The sequence below is a fragment of the Enoplosus armatus genome, chromosome 22, assembly GCF_043641665.1.
Source record: "Enoplosus armatus isolate fEnoArm2 chromosome 22, fEnoArm2.hap1, whole genome shotgun sequence".
In the NCBI taxonomy this organism is placed as follows: domain Eukaryota; kingdom Metazoa; phylum Chordata; class Actinopteri; order Centrarchiformes; family Enoplosidae; genus Enoplosus; species Enoplosus armatus.
This window is the reverse complement of record NC_092201.1, coordinates 12,382,929-12,398,137: the sequence shown is the minus strand read 5'-3', so window position 1 is coordinate 12,398,137 and position 15,209 is coordinate 12,382,929. Positions and strand designations below refer to the sequence as shown.

Genomic DNA, 15,209 nt, shown 5'->3' with positions numbered 1-15,209 from the left:
GTGTTCAATTCACCTGACCCGCATGACTGAGGGAAGAAGCCAGAAAACCGAGGAAAGCCACGCAAACACTGAGAGAACATGTATGCAGCACCTTTTATTACTGAGGTGACAGTGACCAGTTACATTTTTATTCTTGAAAATAATAATTCATTCAACTTTGAGGTTCTGGGTAACCACCTCTGTCAAAGGTGCCTTTACACAACTCCGAAGCCTCCACACCCATATCTTCAGTATTTAATACATTTAGGAATAAAAAAACAACATTATGGTTTGAATAGAAAGCAACCTACTGTTTTGGAGATATGAACCGACCATCAACAGCTAGCTTAACGTTAGCCATGGTGACTGCACGCACCAGGAGTCTAATTTCTCCTCTTTTGGTTGAGGCCACTTCCCCACACATCCACTTTGCCTAAGGCTAATGTACCGGAACGGTAGATTTTGTCCCGCTTACATCATTTGTCTTTATACATTTACATATATCTTTACATATTTTTTTATTCATATCTGTAAGAGCACAGTTGGAGGGAGCCTGAGATCTAAGAATTTCATTGCCAACGACTGCTTCACTGTAAGTATTGTAACATTACAGTGAAGCATTTTGACTTGTCATATTAGGAAAAGCAACATTGACAACATTGTCAATGGCTGTGTTCAGGTGTCCCAGTATAAGTCATGACAGTGTGACAGCGAGCCTGCACGCATGTGGTTTTCCTACTGTCACATGTCAAAATGTCTTATGTGAAAAAGGCCAATAATGGCTCATTATTGACAATGAGATTAGGTTAAGGTTAATAGGTTAATAGCTGTGGATATTTAAGGGAGTATGTTACACAAACAGACCCCTGAGGAAGCTTACTGTTTCAACTGTTGATTTAAGCACACCTTCTAACATATGCATGACACTGTGGGAGGTTTAACCCAGCAGGGAATCTACTTGTACTGTCGTGTAATGTGTTATACTGATAGTTTGATTTATCACTGAGATGTGCTGACAAAATAGACAGTGTATTGAGGACAGTCTACCTGTCAAAAAAAAGCTTTCATGCAAGCTTACACAGATAAGCAAAAGCAGATTATCTTTGGTAAAATGTTGCATGTTGATATTGACAGCTATAGACGGAATGAACCCAAGATTACAACAAACTGTGTTAGATTTGAGATAATTCAACATAGAATTTGCTGTTTGTTTTATATATGAGCACCAAACATGTACCCGAGTTGTGCCAAAACTCTCAGCTGAATATATCATAATATCTTATCTCATATCTTACACATTTACATGTTTGTTATCTTAAGCTCCCTGGTTTGCGGTGAAATCCCCCCCCCCAAAAAATGAAAAATGCATGAAATCTTTTCTGCGTGTTAGCCTGGTAGGCAAATCTACTTCTGTCAAAGACAAAAAGCCAACATTCATCATTGAGTCAGTACAGGCGGTCTCTCTCTCTCCCTCTCTCTCTCCCTCTTTCTCTAGTCAGGCCTGTCCTTTGAACAACTTGGTCAAATTAACCCCAGAAACAAGGACCAAGCCAACAATCCCAGTGAACTGTGTTAGGGAAAGAACTGGAAACAATAGCTGACATTCCCACATTCTAACACTGCTCCAATAACCCTGCCACACACACGCTCAGACATGCACACACAAGTACACAATAATCCTACACATACCCACACACAAATTCCCTACTTTTTAGCTCAGTGCAGTCCCTAAGCTACATGCTAAGCCCTCGGCCATACAAGGCAGATCCTCTCTGCTCTGCTCTGACATACTTTTTCTTTGTGCTTGAAAAGAATCTTAGCACTGGCAGTCAGCCAGTGTGTGCTGCCTATTCATACCACAGGGCTCAGTGAGTTACTGTGAGCCGGAGAGGTCTGCTACCTGTGAAAAGTCAGCTTTTCAGGAATTGGGTTTGTTTTCTAACGTCTGGAACTTGGAGAAAGCATTCAAATGTTTGTTTTGTTGCTGCAAAGCTAAGGTGATACCTAAGAACACTGATATAGAAGACTGGTGTCATTTAGGGTTATGTAATAATCTGTGTCTAGCTTCCATTTTCTGCAACCATTTCAGAATGAATAGCATAAAGGATTTTTATTTTTTATCATTAACTTGCTTTTCATCACTTAAAAAATTACTGCTGCTTCAACTATCAGTTACTCCATATAAAAAACTTGGATGTGACAATTAAGTGGAGCCCTAACACCTCCCAGAGAAAAAACACAAATAGTCATGACAGTTATGAGCAGGGCACCCTAGATAAATAGCACAAAAATTAAAAACAAACAGTGTCGCTTCAACAATATTGAAGTGAATGAGTGTGACCTGGAGCGTGACGCTTTGTGTTTGCATTACTGAGTCACGGTTCCTGTCAGAGCCTACTGTAAACATTTGAGACTGCCAGGTGATAATGATTCATTCATATAAAGCTAGAGTTCTAACTAATAATAACATCATTTTTTCAAACTGTATCTCCTGACATGCCAAAAATATTGTTTATAATGAAGTAGGCTGTACATAATTTACAAGATTTATGGTTATGATTCCATTTGATGTGCTATCTAAATCTCTGATGCAAGGCAAGACAAAGTAGTTACTACTGCTTATGTCCGAAAATGATCAAATTAACTGACTATCCACTTGAATTTAACATGGGGATTATATTCAGATTCAGGCAAATACAGTACATCACTTTAAAGGACATTTTGGGAAATACACTTATCTCCTTTTTTTGTCTGAAGATCGATACCACTCTCATGTCTGTATCCTTAATATAGAGATGGCCAGCAGCTGGTTAGCTTAGCTTAGCAAAAAGACTGCAAATACAGCTAACCTGACTGTCCAAAACAACAAAATCCGCCTACTAGTAAGCCACTGCATCTGGCCAAGAAATAGTGCCGCAAATAAAAGCCCATAAAACGAATGTTGTTTTTACAATTCATATTTTACAGGGATTAGACAAATGGAAGTGAGTGTTTCGTATTGAGCTTTAGATGTGCTGGTAGGCCAATTGTGTCAGGCTAGCTGGTTACAGAAAGTACTTTGTATTATGTGCATTTTGGTATACAATTGTAAACAACCTCTCAGGTTTCAGTTAAGGCTTCAGTTTCCCCGCATGATTGTGGTTGACTGCCATGGAAATAAGGCCAGGTTTACAGATACAACCACGTGGAATGAGGACAGGGAGCAACACAGAGAATGATTCCCTAACCCTGGCATGTGTAACTCCATCAATGTGCAAGGCAGGGCACGGACCTCAAATTCTGGCAATGGCAGCGCGTTGCTTTGCCCCGAGTGTGAATGTAATCCTGACTCTGGCATTAGTGCCTTTCTCTACTGAGCCAGAAACATCCAAGTCCTCAGGGCCCAGGGTGCTACCGGTTTCTATCCTAACCACATGAGATGGATTAACACCTGCAATGCGCTGTTGTAATCTGTTACAAGGGGCCAGGGCCAGTTTGCAGATTTTTTACAAAATCTGTGAATTTGAATCAGTGTAGGGCTGCAACTAATGATTATTTACAATATCAATTAATCTGCCGATTATTTTGTCATGATTAATCATTGAGTCTATAAAATGCGAAATGTTTTTAAAAAATGACAATTTCCCAAAGTGATGTCTTCAAATTGCTTCTTTTGTCTAAACCCAAAGGCAGCAAATCCTTACATTTAAGAAGCTGGTACCAGCTAATGTTTTTGCTTGGAAAATTATTTAAACTATTGATTATCAACATAGTTGGCAATTAATTTTCTTTCAATCGACTAATCAATTAAACAACTAGTCGTTGCAGCTCTACATCCGTGGTTCCAAACCATTTTGGCATGTATATCTTTAAAATGAGGCTTGTCACAGGTTGCACATGTCTACAAGCTGTGACCAGTTTAACCAAAGAGTGATTATTCCCTCTCAGAGGACTAAAGGTAAAATAATTATCCAGTAATTCACGTTTTTAAGTACTACATGTAATCTGTATGTTCATTCCAACTAAATGCTATACGTGATAACCCAAGCATGACCAACCTGTAGTGTCTGTTCAGCCCATGACTGTATCATCAAGGTGTAGGATTTAGGAGAGTCTGCCTATGCCAGAGAGCACTGAATAGTTTCATGGTTTGTGTAAGTACCCCATATAATGAGAAGAACATAGGCATAAAGTTTAAAATCACTGAAATTGCCCTTTAACTAACCCAGAGGGCTAAAAATCCAGCAGTACTCAATGAGAATTGAGAGCCACTGGTCTTGGCAATGACTGTATCTTATAATAATAGATGGAATAATAGATGAAAGAGAATCTTTGTGTTAATGTAATGGAGCTCACGAGGTCAGTTAAATTCAGGTCTTTTGGTAGAAATACTATCTACCATGTAATTCAAGAGCATGGCTCTGAAGAAGAGCTGTTGTTCATTCTCACAGACACACAGGAAAAGAGAGAGCAGGATTGTACCTTTTGGTGTACAAAAGGTTGTAGCTTAATGGGGAACCCTATATGGTACAAAATGGTACCCTTCTTGCAAGTATATTTTTGTACCCCTGCCTTTTAAAAGTACTGTTATGTACCCCAAGTGATACAAAATGTAACGTAACGTAATGTTTTGTTTTATAAATCTGGTGTTTTCTGCCAATTTGGAACGGCCATTTTCACATCAACCCTCACAGACTTTCCACCGCTGTGTTAAGGCCCGACCACACCAAAAAGTGGCGCAGTAAGATTCCTTCACACTTCTTGATTGTAGAAGCTTTGGTGGATCAACGAGTACCTTTCCCTTTTTTGTTCTAACTGGATCCATGATCCTGCTCACCCTGCTTCCCTAAAACTGGGTGGCATCCTACCTGACAGGATTCCACTGAAAGAATTGGTTTCTTAACGTCTGTGAATTCCTCATCACACCCAAGATGTTTGGCACATGGGTGTTGAAGAGGCCCAGACAATCTCTCCTCAGCCTAAACTTAAAATGGGGAAGTGTGTGCCAGATTTGTAGTTCATCTTACAGAGTTTGATCTTAACTCAGTATATCCTGTGCATTCATGTATGTGTGCACAAGAGATTTTATGTTTGCGTGTGCTCGTGTATATGATATCTCTGACAGCACAGCACCTCGACTCACCTTCTTTTAGTCCTCCGACAACAAGAAGCTGTCATCATATTCATATTCTGCTGTTGTTCTCTGCACCCCTCCCTTTACACAGTGGATCAGTATGTAATCCCTTTATTGTTACTGTGGTTTGGAACTGACAATGTGTTAGAGGACAAGCCTGTGCAAGCTTAAGGAAATGCTTGCATTCTTAGGCATTCTCACACTATTTATGTTGTTTTCATGCCATTCCTGTTTTGCTTTTACACATTGCATTCCAGGTGACATGCAATACGAGTGCAAGAGAGAGGGAACAAGATTGAACTAAGGGTGTGAAACCGATAAAACTGTTTGTTGTTGGGCGATGCAACCTAATATTTAAGCATTTTTGGCCCCATGCTGGATATTAGTTGTATGCAAGTGTTCAATATTTTCAGAAATATGAGTTATTGTCAAACAAGGTGGATATCCTACCATGGAGGATAGTAGTGCATTTCTTTGTCACGCAACCCCACCAACATATCCTCATCCAGGTCACTGATTCATTGTGTAATTAGCTTTAGAGGTCCAGCTCTTTACTCCTATTGAACCAAGTTGCAGGTTAATAAATACAATCAATGTAATGAAAGGGCCTGTATTGCTGCCAGTAATGCAGTGTGGACCACAGTTTACGCAATCTCCAGACGCTGTCGTTTTCTGGCTGTGTTTATTTCTCTGTATCTCTCACCCTCCCTCTGCAGCCGTCTCTCAATGTACAGACAGGGCTGTGCATTGAGCACCAGCTTTAGATTAGAAAGCACAGATCTGCCTGGATACACATGGCAGTGAGCTGTCAAACAAGACATGTGGATTTCTCCCAGGCACAATGGGTTTGTTAAGCCAATGCTTAGGCAAACAGATGGAGAGGAAAGGACAGCAAAGGTGGAAGGTATAACAGGAGAACAGTCACCAGGGGTGCAATGGTACTGCTAGTTCACTACCTAGGCCAGAAATAGCAGTCAATACAAGTCATTATTTCAATTTAAAATGCAACTTACTTTTTTTGTAACCCTTATTTTCTAACAAACATAAATTTCTCTGGATTGTTTTTACGTGCTGCTTTTGGATTTTTATCCACACCAGCAGCATGGCCCTAAGGGTTGCAATGTCAGTTTGTCCACCACTTTGGTCCAATATTATGACACTTTGTACAGACATTCATGGTCCCCAGAGGATGAAGCCTAATGACTTTGGTGGTGCCCTGACTTTTCCTCCAGTGCCACTATGAGGTTGATGTTTTTGTTTTTTAGTCAAATGTCTCGAGAACAATTGGCTGAAAATTTGGGACAAATATTCATGGTGCCCAGAGATTTTTCAACTAGTCAAAAGGTCAAAATGTTCACCTATCCAACCTATGTGCCCACATACCTGCAAAACTAATGACATTCCCATCAGCCTCAGCTATACTTTGCGTTTAGTGTCAATTAGCAAATGTTAGCATACCAAACTAAAATGGTGACCGTGTTCAATATTATACCAGCTAAACAGCAGTACAGTTTCACAGAGCTGCAGGCATGGCTGTAGCCTTCTTTTTCTCGTCTTTTGAGACTTGCTGTAGTTCTGAGAGTGACTGATGCACAAAATCATGTAGCTTTGTTTTGCTTCTTTACTTGTTATATGCGGATTTTACTACAGAGGACATTTTGTGATGCTGATACCCTATTTCAGCCCGATTTCCAATACTTCCAGTAGCGCTATAAGTGAATCCCTGACTGTAACACGTTGGATCTGTATCCAGCTCTGCCATATGGGAAAGCAAATATCTAAAACCCCCCCTGGCCAAGAGAGATATCCAGGCTTAGAGGGCCTGAGGAAGTACTACTCGCTAAGCATAGTGATTTGGAGGAAAGGAGAGACTCTCTCTCTATAGCATATGCCATGATTTATTCTAGATTTTCCTCCAATATGGGATCGTGCATTGTATCAGAGGAGTGACTCAGGCATTATGTGGACATAAGATTTGCTCTAGGCTCAGGGGCCATGCCATCTCAGTGATTGGATTTTGTCTGTGTGTCTGTGAGAGTGAATCTGTGTGTAAACAAATAACAATCCTGGCTAGGATACCCTGTCCAGTTCTCTGTTGAGCACATCTGACTGACGGTTGCTCTGATTCAACCAAATCCATTTAAATGTCAAGCAGTAACATCAACTAATGTAGTCTAAACCGAAGCATCGAGACCAGAGTGATGTTTACCGCTCAAAACAATTCCTCTTGGCATTTATGGCACTTGTGTGTCAGCATGAGGTTTGGGAAAATATATTGGGCAAAAAAATGGAAAATATGAGCTGAAGACCTGTCAAATTTGAGTCACTCTGCATGATTTTCTGCCATCAGCTGGGATTAACGTTGTCTGTCTTCTCAGTGCTGCAGTGGATTCACGGATGTTTCTTCACTTCTACATATTACTTGATAGAAAATGTTAAATTTGTACCAACCAACATGTCACCTTCTATCTATTATATTTCTCCTGATATGCCAGCTTGTTTTGTCACAGTTTTTCCTTTTTCATTTTCAATAAATTAAATTGGAAAATGACAAAGAAAAAGAATCCATCCTACTCCTGACTTACTTATTCATTTGCATGATTTCTGCTGTCAAGGGCACTGAACCTGTGGCCACACAGGTAAGGGGCTGATGTATTGAAACACCCGACATTGCACAGCTGTTAAACTTTACAGCTTCAAATCTAAGGCAAACTCACAGAGAAAGATATGCACAGTGTGGAAGGGTGGAATGCTTGTGCAGCCCATGACGTAAGTCAACAACGTGCAAAACACGTGGAGTCCAGAAATAGAGCATTCTTTTGTGTGGGTAGGTGCTAATATATTCCAGTCTTTTAATTCCAGTCACCACCACCCCCATCTTTACTATAGTCACTGATTAACTAGGATAATAATGATAACCACACTCTGCTCAAAGATTGCACTGCATGCATAAAAAGATCAATATCATTTGTCACTTTAGCTTGCTTAAGCACTTCGTCATTTCTTTCTCAGAAAGAGTGTGACTCTATTCCTTTTCCACTGGTGTTTGATGTCGAACTTACTTGATACTTGGAAAGTCTCCTTGTTTGATTCCTAACTCCAGGGTAAACTGACCTGCTCTTGTCACAATGATCGCTGGGGGGGATTTTGATGTAGCCGCGTTGAACATTTACTCAATAAATGAAAGTCTTTATGGCAGATTATTATAGGGCGCTTGATACCACTTTGAGGAAGGTCAATGGCCTGGTTTAAACTGAAGTGTGCAGTGCCAGCTGTAATCACTCCACTCGATATGGTACAGTAATTGCAGACCAGAGAACTCATCTAGATGAACAAACATTAGCCTCAGGAGGTTATAAGGACGTCTGGATTAAGTGGAAGTTGTCTGATGCAAAGGGCCAAAATTTGGAGCGCTGGTTGACAACCCCGGTTACAGGAAAGAGTTTTTAAGGTACAGACCATTAATCCAGAGCTGGGATTCCAGTTTACTGTGACCCCGGACTGGGTTGCACCAACTATTCATAAACACATCACTAGCTTAAGTGTAAAGTTCTTAGTAACTTCAAGTTAATTTCAGACCAGTGATTTACTAATTGGTTGCACCATTAAAACTAAACAAATGCTTTAGCTAGTTAAAACTTCAGTTACATGTAAATTGGTTGCTATATTAAATGACCAAATGATATATTAATACTTTCACAGTCTTTTGTAAAAGTATGTGTGAAGTATTTATATATCATACACAGAGAAATATGTTTCAGAGTCAGTTGTATTCATGTTGTTTAGAATGAGCGGGAAGGATCTGATTATGTTAACCTAAGATAAGATCAAATAAAATAAGATAATCCTTTATTAATCCCTCAGCAGGGAAATTTGCATTGTTATAGCAGCAAACAGGCTAGTGCGATAGAAGAGACATAAATAAGAAAATTAAAGACATAATAAATAAAAACAATAAACACCGTTATAAAAAAACTACTAAAACTAAAAAACAACCATAATTTACAAATTTACAAATTCACAGAATGACAAAAAAAGGTAAAGTAATTATACTGTATTGCACATAGAGAGATGTAGATATTGCACCATTAGTTATGCATTCAGAAATATTGCACAAGAGTGGATAGTCCATTTCGGTGTGTGTGGTCTACTGGGAACAGTCATAAGCAACACTCATTTTGTCTGACTTTATTAGCATGTTTTGTAATTGTAATTGTTATTTTTGTGAAATGTACTTTAAAGTCTTGTTATTAAACTGCATTTTGATTTCTCAGCTTAACATTAAATTTGTCAGTTAGCTTGGCAGCAATTACACCTGGCAGTTAGTGGGTGTAAACAGTCACAACTAACTCATTTCATACCCCTTACTGTATGTTTTGAGAAACGTCTGCTGCCTTTTGCCTTATCAAACTCTCCTGGATAAAGTCAAAACTTACAGTGACCAAGCTGAAAACAAGGTTACTTTTTAGTTTCTAAAAAGCTGACATTTTGGAGATATTCACAAAGCTCACTGAAGCAGAAAACCCCCTTTTTCATGAATGAGTTAACGAAAGGCTGAATGACCTCCCTCCTGTGGGACATATTAAATTACAGTCAACCCCTACTAGTGTTTGCTTGTAAGAAACAGAGCCTCCTAATTATCTCTGAATGACAAACCCACCAACGTGACCTGCTCTTGTCAGGGTACAGACCCCAGCTACAGCAGCTACATGACCTGACTGTTGCTCCCTCAACATGTGCATGATCCTGACAAGGAGCGCAGAGTGGAATACAGCTGCTTCACACTTTATTTGCATGGGTGACAATGGTTACGTTTACCAGAGGAAAATACAGGCTTAAATACAACTGAACCATATGGGTTAAAACATACATTCCTTTGATGTTTTGGCCTTTTTAGATTGTTTCATTTCTACTTATTCTGTTTTAAACAGGACTAGTTGTGCTGTTCTTGTGTTTTTAAGACTTGAAATAAAGCAGTTTTGTGTGGCATTATGACAAAGTTATCAAACTCCCTCACTTCATGTTAGACTCACCTGTCTCAGAAACGCTGCTGATGCCACAGCTTCGTTTTCTTCTCTTCTCAATTTCCTTCCATGCCAAAACACTGCGATTTAAGACAACTTCTACCTGTCTGTGCTTCTGAAAAAGCTCCGAAGATAGTAATCTGGGTAGTTTTTCCATAATATCGCTCAGACGTGTCATTAGTTGCGCTGTCGCCCGACGATTCTCATCTCAACTTTGTTACGGCCCGCATAGCAACATGCGTTCAGCGTCGGAAGTGTGTGGAGTCAGTGTGCCGGCTGCGGGCCGAGCTCTCTGGAGAAGACAAATTAGACAAAGATCGTCTAGAAGGAAGATGATTTACTCGACAGTAAAAATGAAACTGGCCTACTTTCCACTCTGTGCTGTCCTGGCATGCTGGCGTGAAAGGCCTTCAAATGAAAAATGAATGAAAATCTGTTGATTTTCATTTCTAACGCATTTGTAAGAGTTCATATCAAGGACAACAATCTTATAGTCCTGTTCCTGTATCAAAATCTTGTTACATTTGCTTCCTACAAAACAAAAAACCTTAAGTGGTGTCTGTACTAGTAGATTAAAAATTCATCTAATAATGTCAATTTCATTAAGATCAAAAGTATGTATAATACTTCTTATTTGTCAAAATTCACGGATGTGTTAGGGTCAATTTATTGATCAGCACTGAGTGATGCCATTTCATCCACAGCTTACATTTCTGTTTTAAAGCTGACTTCATTCAGCCTGTATTCTGTTTTGGAACCCTTAAATAACTAAAGACAAATTGAAAAAAAGAGTAACATTCGTAATTGTGTTATTAACCATGACTTTGGTTTATGTATAATTTAATTATTATTTGTTTAAAAATAAAATAAAATAACAAAATCTTAAATGTTTTAACAGAACATATTTGCAGAAGTAGGCCTATGGCCACTTTTACCACTTTTCCCCTTACACTAATACCCTGACAGAATACGTGACGTTTGCAGTACCGGGGGACAGTAACAGAGTGAGAGCTCTTACCTTTCATTCTGTCTGCTTCAGTCCTGTGAAACAAACACTGCATCAGCATGTTGGGTAAACACAACATAAACTCACCAATTCATGACTCAGAGCAGTCACGTGCTTCCACACTGTTCTAGGCTGAAGAGCTGAATAATTACCTCAACCTTTCATAACCTTCAGAGAGCGATGAGGCCACATTCTTACCTCTGCTTTTAGTGGAAACTGGGCTGATTTTAAGATGATGCAAATAATGTCAATAAACCAAGTTTATTTGTCACATGTAACCATACAATCACAGTGAAATGCCCTTCAATTTGTGCATTAAAACGAGTTCTATAGGAATAATAATAAATATATGTGTATGTACTATTTATGTAACAATAAAGATGGTTACTCTCTCCACCTGACAGAGTGAGAGACAGTTCATAAGAGGAGGTATTGTCGAAGGAAACCTTCTGCTCCTAATCTTGAATTATTGATGACACATTTTCATGTGCAGGTCTCCAAAGGTCAATAACATTTTGTACATTTTGATCATGTGCAGGCTGGAGAATTTCTACTGTAAAACAGGTCTTGTATCACAGGCTTACTTTTTAATTGAAAGATATTATTATACAAACAGGATACTCCAACTTCACCAGTATCCAGTGTAGGTTAATGGTGAGTGTGTGGAAAGATGCAATACTGTATTGCGGTAGTAGGCAAATAGTGGCCCCTGTGCCGAATCTGGCCCTCTGACAAAAATATTTGGCCTCCAAACAAAAGCTGAGGTTAAAGTTGAGTTAAAACTTCTGTAGATAGCAGTGTAATACAAGGCTTATGTAAATCCCTTTAAATATGACCTTGTAACATCTAATATTGCCAAGACATGAGGAGAGGCACGTTATTTTGACAGTGCATGGTGCTGACATGAAGTCTGACAAACACTTATTTAGGGCCAGAGTGTCTTTACAATTACTACAGTAAACTACAGTATGTTCCCACGACATTGTAGATTTCAATATGCTATAACTGTACATATTCATATTTATATGATGATCTAGTTCATGACCTCCCACACCCCCAGGGTGTGTGAATTGATAAATTTGCTTACTGATGCTTTCTGGTTAGTGACATAGCAATGAAAACCTGCAGTCAGTAATAATCCTTGCATCAATCAATATCAATATACATTATTTTATATCAAAACTGTCTGAATATTAATGAATGAATATTACAGTATATGAACAATTCTAAACAGAAATAAATCTTACTAAACTATAAATACATCAGTTTATACTGTGTCTATAAACTACAATTGAAATGATAAAGGTAAACGGTAAGCACTTTCCCTCCTTGTCTGTGGTCCTGATGCTGATGGTCTCTCTTTTGATTGACACCTTGTAACAGCATGTAGTTTCTGTCAACATAGCAAAGGCAGTAGACCATGACGTCACAGCTTCTCGTGCCACCTAACACCGGATCTCACTTGTGATTGGCTCACAGCGAGGAAGTGTCAGTCCAGCCAATCACAGTAGCGTTTGCTTGCCGATTAGGCACTATCAACATGGCAGCTTTCTGAGTTTTGGAGGAGGGGACCTGGTGTAAATAAACACAAATTTCACGTTTTACAGATAACGACAGCGTCTGCGTGATTGTGATTAGGGCTGGTTGGACCGGAGAGGGAAAATGTCGACTGACGGAAATAAAAAACAGTTCTGGAAAAGAAACGCAGCGAAGGTTCCTGGCAGGTGAGTGACGTGTTCCCTCCTGTTGGCTAGCTTAACGTAGCTAGCCTTACTCAACTGACGCTGCAGTTGCTTCAAACGCAACTTTCACGTTCGCTGACGGTCCGGCGGTATTGCACCGCAAGTTTGGGAGTTTCACTCCTTGTAACGCACCAATGTCTGTGGTAAATTAGTCTCGCAGACACTGTCTACACCTCTCTACTGTTAGCTGGCTAAGAGCTACGTTGCTAACAGCGGCTAACAGTTGAGCAATTTACCCACACCGCACAGAGTTGTAACTAATTACACAGTAACCATGTTATGTTACGGAGTAGCTGTGGTCTTACAGCAATTTAAAGTCGCTTTAATCACACTTAGTCGCAGTATTATAGTATTAACTGATATTGTTTTGGGTAATGAAAGGCTAACATGGCTAGCTTGACAGCCTGTTACGAATTAGCTCATTCATTTACATCCTCTCTTCTTCACTTCCTCAGCATTCAGCATGTGTATGGCGCACAACATCCACCTTTCGACCCTCTCCTTCATGCAAAGTAAGTTAAATGTACTTCATCATTGTAGGCAAATTCCCTATGATCTTGTTGGGAGAGTTTTGACAGGTGTTATACTTTTGCTTATTTAAGTTTCTTTGCTGACGTTAAGAGGCGTTTGCTTCAGACTTTAAACTACGTGAAACACTAGCTAAAGTTGACATTCTCCCAAATATCTTGCTTTTATGACATATTTAATCTGCATTAAACGGTGGATGAAAATATCCCTCCTAATCATGGAAGATCCCATCAGTTTCCATTAATAAGATGATGTTTTGACAAACTAACAGGTTTATCTGCTGTATAGTAGGTCAAAGGCTCTTTCTCTTCCTCTTCGAATGGGAGGTGAATGTTTTGGTATTTACAAGGTTAATGTTGCCTTGATGACCAGCAGTACCAGCCTTACAGATGGTCATACAAACCCTTTATTGAGTCCCATGGTAAAAATATACATGAGCAGAAGTCAGGACTTCATTCACTGGATTGAAGTTCTTATAGATTTCTTCCATCTTAAGTTCGTGGAGCTCATTCTCCAGTAGAGAGTGATTATTTGTCAGAAGACATTTAAACAACAACACAGTACTCACACATCTTAAAGGGTGGCTACCTAGCCACTCACAGAAGGCAGAAAACTGCTGTGGCATGGATTGATACTGTATAGTATGTAATACTTTTAGCCACATCTTGATCAGGAAGTGTTTGTTTTGCCATTTGACAGCTGACACCAGATATCAGCTGTGACATCATGGATTGGGATGTGGCCATCATTGCAACATGCTTAAATGAAATGCCATAGCCTATACCAGGCCTTGTGGTATAATTCTGGTAACCTTCTGTTTGCACTGTATGGCCTGTCTTGTTCTCCAGTGTCAGTGGAAGTGAACCCAAAAATGTAGTTGTGAGATGGCTGGGTGGACAGCTTAAAGAAGAAAAGGCACAGTAAACTTGTTTGAAAAGCTTGTAATCATGTCCAGACAAACAGATTATGTTACATGACTTGAAGAATTCAAATGGAGGGTGGAAATTTGTCATAATTCCAGGACTACTGGGTACCTACACAGGTCTGGAGTGAATGAAAATATGTGATTTAATTCATTAATTTATAAAAAGACACTAAATACACTAAATATTGTATGTACAGCTGAAAAATAAAGAAACTGTAGAACCTTGATTTTTTATGACCCGTAATTGGTAATTGGCACTTGTCTCATTTATTTGCATGTACACGCACACACACAGGTAGAAAAACAGCCCTTTTCCCCATAAAAATCCTTTTATTTCTTCTGACTGATGTTTAATCATGTAGATTTCCACAGGGGGTTGAAGATAATTTGCTTGTTTTTTGTCAGGGTATATGTTCAGACACTCTCTTCTCCTCTTCTTCTAATTTATAATGGAAGATTATATGGACAAGTCTCTCTCTTTATTATGGTAATCCTTGTCTTTGTAAGAAATCAGAGCACCCCCGTCCCCTCCTCCAACCTTCCTTTTTTTCACATTGCATGATAAAACGGCAAAGGTTGAGTTTAATTGAATTCTCTTTTTCTGTTGCATTTCTTGTTCCCACTGAATGAAACAGTGCCCTTGCAGCACAAAGCACTCAGTAAAAGTTTGTCTTTTGAATGATGCAGTCTTGATTGGTGTTGGAGACCTGCTTTAGATTCAAGTGTTTAAGATTAAGAGTCTGTGTGTGTGTGTGTGGAGGTGGTGACTCACACATCTACTGGTAATTCTTTCAAAATTCAATGTGGATTATACGACCTTGTTTAGGCCAAATATTCTTTGGCCACCTGTCAAGTTTAAAGATTATTCTCTTGTCATTTCTGTCCTGTTCCC

General features: G+C 39.3%; 2 protein-coding genes across 2 annotated transcripts in view; one reads left to right on the top strand and one right to left on the bottom strand.

The window, feature by feature from the left end:
• Nucleotides 1-10,294, bottom strand: part of cerk (ceramide kinase) — a 35,875-nt gene extending 25,581 nt beyond the window's left edge. The window contains exon 1 of the mRNA XM_070929191.1: nucleotides 10,126-10,294. Coding sequence (XP_070785292.1) covers nucleotides 10,126-10,294 — 169 coding nt within the window. The remainder of the gene's footprint in view (nucleotides 1-10,125) is intronic.
• A 2,370-nt stretch (nucleotides 10,295-12,664) lies between these two features.
• Nucleotides 12,665-15,209, top strand: part of tbc1d22a (TBC1 domain family, member 22a) — a 104,307-nt gene continuing 101,762 nt past the window's right edge. The window contains exons 1-2 of the mRNA XM_070929025.1: nucleotides 12,665-12,846; nucleotides 13,320-13,376. Of these exons, the coding sequence (XP_070785126.1) occupies nucleotides 12,785-12,846; nucleotides 13,320-13,376 (119 nt within the window). The 5' untranslated portion in view covers nucleotides 12,665-12,784. The remainder of the gene's footprint in view (nucleotides 12,847-13,319; nucleotides 13,377-15,209) is intronic.